Here is a 9,708-nt window from a genome sequence, read left to right on the forward strand (position 1 = left end):
CTAAATCGAAACAAGGGTAAGCATTATATCGAACCAAAGATAGACACATTGAACAATTAGTACTGGATCGAAATAAAAAATTCAAATTCAGAGATAGACACTTGCCTACCCCAATTTGTACACGGATCCGCCAATACTTATTGGTAAGATGTATATGAAGACTCAGCATATGTGTGACAGCAGTTGAAGACTCAGCATAGAGTCTCCAACTGATGTCATTTATTTACATATGCTTTTGAAGAATATGTAATACAAGTATACAACCCAACTGACGATATCTTTTGTGAGTCCCTATGCTCTGAGATATATCAAATTCTGAGTGGGATTCAATGCCGATGCCAATTTCTATTTGGTGCCTATTTAAAACGGAGGGGCCAGTTTCATGTGCTTTGAGATTTGCGCAGAAAGGATTTGAATGGTCCTGATTTTGCACAGATCCACTCAAATTTTTTTTGATATATCAGAGGATGTGAATTCATCTTTCGTCATATAGTAGCTCGTACAAGATACTTCTGACGGTTGACAGTATACTACCTTTCTGACTTATAATTGAATGTGCAAGTGGCCAGAGTAAACATCGGGTGAAAATAAAGTCAATACCATAATTATATATCAAACAAAATTGAATGTTTGTTTGAGTTAGTATGAATAGACCGTATGATGCTCTTTTCCATTAGTAGATATATTCCTAATAGGACTATACAATTGAGCAGGGTTCTGAATATTATCAATAGCATCTCTTCTGAGAGATTTTGGGTCAATACCAGCTTTGTGAGCTGCAATAACCCCAATTGCTTCCCAGTAGTTTTTTACCTTCATCTGAAATATAATGTAATGGATATTTAAAAAAAATATAACAATGCACAAATTAAATCACCAAATAATACTCTCTAGTACAATGCGTACCGCTTTTATGCCAAGCATATCAGGTGTGTCATCTAACACTGTTTTGTTCTCCTCTACTGTAATTATTAGTGGCTGGAAAATTAAAGGAATGAAAAAAATGAAATATATATATATATATATACAGACTGTCACTAAAGTGTATTGAAGCTTATCTTTCTTCAAATACTTTGGTTTAGATACAAGTAGATTTAGCCATTTAGGGGTGATGTACCGCTACTGTACCAGACTTGGACTTGTACCAAACAATATGGCCATACATCAAATAGTTTATGTTCAGTTTAGTCACTCTTACTCTGATCAAGAATTAAAATCATAAATTCAATGATTTTCTATTTCAGCAGTAAAACCACAACAAAATACAAAACCATAATAATTAGTAAATAAAAAGTAAACAAAGTGAAAATGAATTAGGACCTTATGTGGTCTCTTGCTTTTGGAGAACGCAAGAGTCGCATTGCCGCCACATGCATCGGCTGGAAGCACTATACTGTCCACATCATCAGCTACAACACAACCATTCACAAAAGATCCCTTGTTTGTAACATATTGCGGTGCATTGCTCAACCCCGCTAGCACACATGGAAGGAATGTATATCCTACCTTTTGAAGCAGAGAAAAAAAATTATTTCATGGAGTTGAGAATTTGATATGAAGCAAAAATAAAAGGAGATACCAATTTGCCAGAACATGGGCAATACAAAACCTTGTTAAACTAATCAGAAGCATGTCTTGGTGCTTAATTTGACAAGGTAGCAATGCATTTACCTCTTCTGCAGCTGATTTTGGAGAGAGAGATGCCGAAGGAGGAAATGGTAAATTTGCCGGTGCATGTGCTGCTGGGATTTTGAATTCTTCCACTATTAAATGGCTAATTATCGCCTCTACACCAGCCAATAAATCCACACCCTACATAACCAATACTAGTTAAGCATAATATAGAGTAATTTACAAAAATGGTCCTTATAGTATCACCCTTTCACATTTTGATACCTAAAAATTCTGTTCCCCGTTTGGTTGCTAAAGTTTCCAATTTGTACCCAATTAGTCCTACTACTGACAATTTTCAAAAGGGTTGCTGAGATCTGCGTTATCATGGTGTCATCCATTTTATTAACATATATTGACCATTGGACCTAGTTGGTACTGTTGAGTATTAAACCTTTAGGGACAAAACAAGAAAAGGTTGATACTTAAAAGTTAAAACAACACCTTTAACAACACATGAACGTAATTTTTTTTTTTAAATTACATAAGTTGTTTCCAAATCAAAAAAAAATATTTTACTATTTTTGCAACAACCATATTTCTTATGCAAATAATATCCCAGTGCTAAAACTAAAGTTGAATGAAGCAGACAACGACTAAATGGCCCCAAACTGTTTCATATTTACTCAACCAAATTGATTCATAGATTCACTTGAGCATTTAAAGCATGAAATGCAATATTAAAATCTGATTTATTTCATTTTTAGTTTAATTTGGGCTATGAAAAAGAGGCAGGGATCCTTATTCCAGTATACTATTTGCATGTGTTTGAAAATTTGACAGCTGCAACTATTGGGAATGATTCGATTCATATAAGATGGTACAAACAAAAAGAAACATATGCTGGTATATCTCTTCCAAATTATTTGATCTAAAATTACCTTTCCCTGACGGTAAATTTCAAAATCCTCCAAATCATCATCTGGGAACCTTGCCACCACCGCAATAGCATTTACATCAGTGTAGTTCACTAATGAATTAACAGCCCGTAACAATGAATCAGGATTTTTTATCCTCCCAGTTGAATTACCGCATTTTGGGTCAAACCATGTTTCAACCTACATAAAATAATTACTATTTAGTTCCATATTTTTGCAAGATGAGAATTTTCTGGGGTTGTTTTTGCAAATGACATCAAATTTCCATTTTTTTATTTTGATGGAAAAAAAATCTATCTTAAATGCAAGATAAACCAAAGCAAGGAACGACTAAATTACCACTATCTTTTTACGTTACTGAACTGAATGTTTCATTACATATTCATCTAGAGTTTGCTTCTCTTAACCGAATTCAATTTGCTCCTATCTGGCCTACTGATCTAATATGTGGATACTACTTGCATATAATCATAGCAAATATTTGAACTGTAAATACAAGAAATGTCGAGTATTACTTGTAAATATGCAAAATCTTGGGTTTTATCTACAAAAATGCCAAAAAAATAAATCAACAAATACTTTAGAAAATAAATAAATAGTCAGATGAGATATGAGCATTGAGCCTTCATATTACACCTTCAATGGAGAATCGGTGACTATGTACTCAATGACAGGTAAGCCCAGTGAGGCCCGTGTGGCATCAGCCACCTGCAGGTGGCGCAATCTCACCTCTTCTTCAATACCCGCATCCAATACCAACCCTACCTATGGCTTCAACAATAAAATAATTACATGTATAGATAGAATCATAGGAAATAAATTAAATGAAATGACACGTGTACTGGAGTAAATAAGAAAATAGTATAGTAAATTACAAAAAACTTCAATTTGGACCATAAAAATTTCAGCTTGCACCAGATTGGTAAAAGAATAAGGGTCAATCATTGCCATCTATATTTTGATTGAAAACATACACAAATAAGAATTTTCAGGGATCAAAATGGAAACTATAGAATTTGTGGGACAAAGCAGGCACGAAGTGATAACTTATAGACCATTTGGAGATAACAATTTAAAATTACCTTGTTTTGATGAACAGGTTGAAGAGCCCAAAGTCCTTCAGCAAACCTATCAAGAGCATATCCCTCCACATAAAGCACATTTTGCATCGGCCAATAAAGCATAGCCGCATTCAAAACCTATCATTTTTTTATAAACGATTAAATGGTACTGTCGGCACGCTGTACCATAGTGTGTGGTTTCTGAGAGAAATAGAAGCTTACATTGGGATGTGAAATGACGCAATCGGCCACTGTTGCGAGGGCCCGCGCCACAGGGAGAGCATCCCCGGCAAAACCACCAATTGACGCTCCAACTCCAGTTGGCACAATGAGGACAGTTGTGTAGGACCTCCTGAACTGCATCCACAGCCAGGGTTTTGCCACATCAGCTACTTATTTCCTAAATATTTTAATTCTGCTATTTTTTTTTCCCTTCGATCCTCTACCAAATAATGGTTCCAGTGCGAGTCACTAAATTATCAAAAGACAAGTTTTGCTTTATTATTTTCTTTTAAGGCCACCAAACTTGCTTCATGAAGCCATTTTTTAAATAACTACCATCAAAATCAGCTTAACTGTATTAATATTACTTAGCATAATTAATATAATTGGAATAGTGAAAATTTTATCTGGTATGTATATCAAGATGTTATGATAATTTTTAACTGGTATGTACTCTTGGGCTAGAAGCAATGAGGGGTAAAGCCAACGAACAAAATTATGAAGGGGCTAATTGTAAATTTTAGGGGATGAGGTTTTAAACACTGATAAGTTGTACCTTGGGGTTGTAGTGAGCATGGAGCGAGCAAGAAGCAGAGCGCCATATAGTGCACAGGGGGTAGCCTCTTGAGACCGACTTAGAGAAGGGACGGCTGAGAGGCATCGGGATTTGTAACGGACGGCTGTGAGAGAGCGCCATTGGCCTAGAAGAAGGGCTAAAGAGGAGGGTTTAGGCGCGGCAGCTCCTCCCCCCCGTTCGTATCGTTACAGTCTTTCGGATAAGAGAGCAACTTACCGGGTCGGACTTCTGTTAAGTAACGATCTGATTCGATCCAGATTGGCCCTTGGGCCTTCCTAACGAGATACAAATCAAATCCTCATTTAGACCCGCTGCTAAGTTTTAATGTTTATACGGGTACCAGAAAAGTCCGGGAATTTCCGAGTGGGGTAAGGCTAAGGTGCTATGGTTGCACAGAGACATACGTTGCTACGGCTCAATATTTAATTTTTTTTAATTTAAAGAGTTGATTCGAACTGTTTATCTTGTTATCTATATTAATATGTGTTTCGAAACCAATTTTACATTTTTTGAAATTTTTTTATTATTTTTTTAGATAGGTAGAAAATCAGTTGATCTAAAAAATTCTGCATCCTTCAGATATTTGATTTTCTATCTATCTAAAAAATAGTAAAAAATTTGGTCTCCAAACACATATTAATATGGAAAATAAGATAAACGGTTCGGATCGACCGTTTGAATTTTGAAAACTCAAATATTAAATTGTAGCACCGTAGATCTCTATGCAACTCATAGCACCTTAGCCTTACCCTTCCGAGTGTTTTAAAGGAGACATGGATTATGTGGGCTCCATTTGTCAGCTTGCAATACTTCATCTGGCATGGCCGCAAACTGGCCGAAATAATCAAATAAACTTTGCTAAATGACACAATGTGCTCACACCCAACGGTTCTATGAGTAGCACAAAAAAAAAAAAAAAAAATGCGAATTCATATCCTCTGCATTAACTCAAAAGGGAATATTTTGAGTTAATGCATTTCATCCATTCGATTTGTTTTAAGATTTGTGCAGACTAGATCCACACTAATAGTAAAGAGCCTCCTATGTTATAAACAGAATTCACACTAATTTTAAAATCAGACGGTAGAGATTTATTAACTCAAAAGATTTTCTTTTGAGTTGATGCAGATCGCATTCAAAAAATGCTTCCTCTACCATTATTTTTCTGCGCTCGACATGTCTCACATTCTTATCTCTATTTTATTTTTCTAATTTTCACAGAAGATATAAAATCGTAAGGAGAAATCGAATTCTCGACCTTTAGATAATCAATAATCGTAGAGTTTTTTCTAACCAACTGTGCTATCTTTCCTTTTATTCTTATCTTTATTTTTTAAATCAAACCGTCAATCCAAACTATTCAACATGATCACTATAATAAAATGTACTATTAAACCAAATTTTATACATTGAAAAAAAGTACTATTTTTTTTAGATATGTACAAATCACTTATTTTATGTTCTATTAGGAACTTCAATAATTTTGCTTTCTTAATTCAAAATTTCACTAGTTTTACTGAACCTAGTTTGCATCAATTTTATTACCTGGTGAGTACATACCATCTATTGTTGTCATTTTTTATTGAAAAAAATAAATTAGGGCTAACTTTTTAAAACTTTATACCTAAACTTCATCTACAGCAAGTCCTTCAACTTTTTAAAAGACAAAGTTGGACCTTACAATTTAGCGAAAAACAAAATTAATTTCTAAATTTTTATTTACACTAATCAGTCCTTAAATTTTCCGGGCAAATGGCAGGACTAATTTTGTTATACAGAGAGCAATTTAAAGACTAATTTAGCTTCTTCTTTTTTTTTCTTCTTTTTTTTTCTTTCTTTGATATTTCAAAGACTAATATTATAGTTCGAAGCACCATATTCAAGAATCAACTATTAATTATTTTTCTTGGAAAATTATAGGACCAAAATCTATAATTTCCCTTTAAAATATTAAAGTCCAATATCAGAAATATCAAAAAGTTTACAAAACTACTAGACAAGTCGTGAACACCCAGTTTGCACAAATTTCAGCAAACTTTTGAGGGATAATATACTACTTCAAAAAAACCAGCACAAGATAGAGATTTTCAAGAATGAAAATGAGGGAAGAGGATAAAATTTTAGAGAGAAAATAAATTAACGAAAACAATAAAAAAGAAAAGCAAAAGTATTGGAAAACAAAGGTTAGTTCTAAATATTTCACTTGATGGTACCACATTTCATCACAATACCACAAATATTCCATTAAACCTACAACTAAAAGAAAAGAAGAAAAACTAGTGAACTAAGGTTAGCAGAATTCAATGTAACAGGGGCAACCATTCATGCTGCAACAATAAATAAAATGGCGGTATCAAGTTAAAAATCTGACATTTTTCGGGATCTTAAATGATACATCTTAGCATCAGATAAATCTTCTATCTCCATAATTTCAAGGCAGCACTCAATTTAACCTGAAACAAGGTATCAAACATTTACTAACTTTGGAATTAGCAGAGATATAACAGCCATTTTATGCTAACCGAATACAGTTTCAGTATAGTATCAGCCAGATCAGCCTCCACTGAAAAATCACACCTTACCAGAAAAAATATAAAACATTTAAACATTATTTCGGCCAAAATATGCCAGATAGTATCATGGTACAACTACTGTCACAACACCATATAATATGTACCAGTACAGGCAGGCGTTGTGCTTGGCATCTCTCCTTTTTTTTACTATTCTCATCAAAATGAAAGTCAAATCCATGACACCTGTACTTACCAAATATATAAAGACAGCCCGAAAAATAGCGCAGCTGTAAGTTGTAATCTCAAAAATACAATGCCATCTGGACATTCTTTTCCATGAAGCCACATTTCTGGTAGAATTCTCTCAGCTCAGGCTTGCAATAGAGAACGACCTTATAACAGTCAGTGGCCTTGGCATGGTCAACGAGGTGTTTGACCACGCGGTGGCCCAGGTGGAGCCCGCGGGCTCCTTTGTCTACTACCACGTCCTCTATGTGGCCCACCTTGCTGCATCCCCTGATGAACTTCCTCTCTACGAATACACTGCCTGTGGCAACGATGCGGCACGAGCTGGTGTCTTCGATGACGCATATGTGGTGGTCAGGACCCATCGATGCCAGTTCTGCAAAGCGCTCCTGAAAACATAAAATTGCTTTACTTCTTTAAAAAAAAAATTAAATTCATTTTCAGTGCTGTATTAAGTGATTGAGCAACAGAGGTTATTAACCACAGAAATAAATGAGTTTAATTTGGAAAATTCTTGACCTAACGTATCTAACATAGATTCAGATAGGGTGCTGAAGACAAGGCGTCTTTGTTAACAATAGTATTACCAATATATAGATTCACGGTCAGATTACTAGGTTTTTTTTTTTTCACTTTTTAATGAATAATACATACCACATTCACCCACCTTAGAGACCTTATGAAAAAACCAGATACCACCTAAGTGACTGATAATGATCGATTCAAAACTACGTCACTCTAGAAAATTGAATCAATTGGGCCAGCAATCAACCGGATAAAATTATAACAAGGTTGTAGGAAATGAAGATGAAATGATCACAGCCCATGCAAACCGGTGCAAATATTAGGGGCTTAGAACTATCATAAGATCTACAAAAATAGGCAAATGCCAGCTGGAAAAGGTACCAACAGTGGATGAGCTGGCCTAAGCTTAGTGGTCCCACACTCCCAGTTGCTAGAACAGATTTGCTTTGTGCATCATGAAATCAAGGAAGGAGTGAGATTTGAAATATCAGATAAGGAATCTTGATCGATTTTAAATATTACTTATTTGCTAATGCTGTCCTTATATAATTGCCACCGTATTTGAATTTGATGAGTTTTCTTTTTCCACGAAGAAGAAAATTATAATCAGTTGAGTTCTGAAAAAAAAAATATAATATACTCATAATTTGTTTTTTTTTGGTAAAAGCCCATAGGCACCATAATTCAAAATTAGTTTTACATGTCAATGACTAGAAAAGAATTTAAAAAAAGGTGCTCGTTGAACAAAAGAACACAAATGAACATAGTATGGGAACCAAGCACAACACATGAAGGATGCGATTATAATTGGTACTGTAAGTCTATGAAACTTATTGTACAAACTTGTTTTTGGAGTAATTAAGCTATAATCCAATGAGCAATGATCATTCTAATTCCATTTGGTTGCCAGTAGAATGAAATACTCTTATAAGATTGTAAGAATCAGGAATTATCAGGTCAATCAAGTAAAGAAAAATTCCTGGAATTGGGTCCATATTTCACGGACAATATATTGATATTGCACACCTTTTAGAACAATGCCACAAATTGCAAACATTAGATAAGCCATACAAAATCAGATGTGTCATATGGTATGAAAGAAATGTTTCTCAGTGGACGAAACTTAAGTGGTGTTGCTGTTACATTTACTGGCTATACACCATCATGGAAAAAAATAAAATGAAGGAAAACCAAGTTAGGTGTCAGCAAAACCAAACCTGAAATTCCTCTTCAGAGAGAGGCTGTGTCGGGCTGAGTTGGCCAAGGAGTTCAACAAAGCCCTTTTTGTGGTCAGAGATTTCAAGACAGCGAACCGAGAACCCATCATCATATTCATTTACCAAACCATTTTCAATCTTGTGTCCATTTTCTATGCTCTTTTCTACTATTAATTCATTTATTACGCCATTTTGGATTTCTTCTTCATTTTCAATGATTTGTGTATTTTCTGTACCATTTTCAATCAGTTGTCCTTTTGGATTGACATTAGCAACAAAAGTTTCCGAGCCCATCACGAAACCTGTATGCATTACATGAATTTTAATTTTGGAACATAAATTCGCATAAACACAAAACCAAATTAACAAAGGTACTGAAAATAATATATGTAAACTGTGATAATTTCATAAAGCAGTTTGAATAAATATCCGCATCTCCTTATCAGTAAGAACTACATTAAGGATTTCATTTTTTTCCTTTTTTAAATTCAAAAGAAAAAACTTCCTTTGACAATGTAGATTTTGAAAGCACTGGTAAAAATAAAATAAAAACCAGATAAGAAATTCAAATGTCTAATTGAGGAGCTAAAACAGCACCCAAAACCACAATTGCCACACAATAACCTCTTAACTAAATTGATGCTAACCTCTGAGAGAGGCTGATTAAATGGAAAAGAGATCGTCTCGATGACCGCGATTCGATGAGCACCTCTAAATCACCACGGATGCACCGACCGAGATCTCGAGAGAGAGAGAGCGACTGATTGATTGCTCTTTGTGAGAGAGAGAGGCCGCGGC

General features: G+C 34.7%; 2 protein-coding genes across 4 annotated transcripts; both read right to left on the minus strand.

Annotated features, from left to right (window-relative positions):
• Positions 1 to 582: 582 nt before the first annotated feature.
• Positions 583 to 4,630, minus strand: LOC144568591 (uncharacterized). Of its 3 annotated transcripts, none has more exons than XM_078318963.1 (9): positions 4,389 to 4,630; positions 3,833 to 3,967; positions 3,632 to 3,748; positions 3,186 to 3,314; positions 2,553 to 2,729; positions 1,672 to 1,812; positions 1,321 to 1,506; positions 907 to 978; positions 583 to 819 (listed from the first exon to the last, which is right to left on the minus strand). In XM_078318963.1, exons 1-9 carry the CDS (start codon positions 4,527 to 4,529, stop codon positions 640 to 642), a joined length of 1,278 nt encoding a protein of 425 aa, XP_078175089.1. In that variant the 5' UTR covers positions 4,530 to 4,630; the 3' UTR covers positions 583 to 639. The 3 variants fall into 3 exon arrangements, with proteins under 3 accessions (XP_078175089.1, XP_078175090.1, XP_078175091.1); XM_078318964.1 differs by having other exon boundaries at positions 3,833 to 3,999; positions 4,389 to 4,603; XM_078318965.1 differs by lacking the exon at positions 907 to 978 and having other exon boundaries at positions 4,389 to 4,618.
• A 1,897-nt stretch (positions 4,631 to 6,527) lies between these two features.
• Positions 6,528 to 9,708, minus strand: LOC144568824 (glucosamine 6-phosphate N-acetyltransferase-like). The gene is made up of 4 exons (XM_078319220.1): positions 9,558 to 9,708; positions 8,911 to 9,212; positions 7,176 to 7,557; positions 6,528 to 6,862 (listed from the first exon to the last, which is right to left on the minus strand). Exons 2-3 carry the CDS (start codon positions 9,202 to 9,204, stop codon positions 7,225 to 7,227), a joined length of 627 nt encoding a protein of 208 aa, XP_078175346.1. The 5' UTR covers positions 9,205 to 9,212; positions 9,558 to 9,708; the 3' UTR covers positions 6,528 to 6,862; positions 7,176 to 7,224.

This window comes from Carex rostrata, chromosome 17 (assembly GCF_964058835.1).
Source record: "Carex rostrata chromosome 17, lpCarRost1.2, whole genome shotgun sequence".
NCBI lineage: Eukaryota > Viridiplantae > Streptophyta > Magnoliopsida > Poales > Cyperaceae > Carex > Carex rostrata.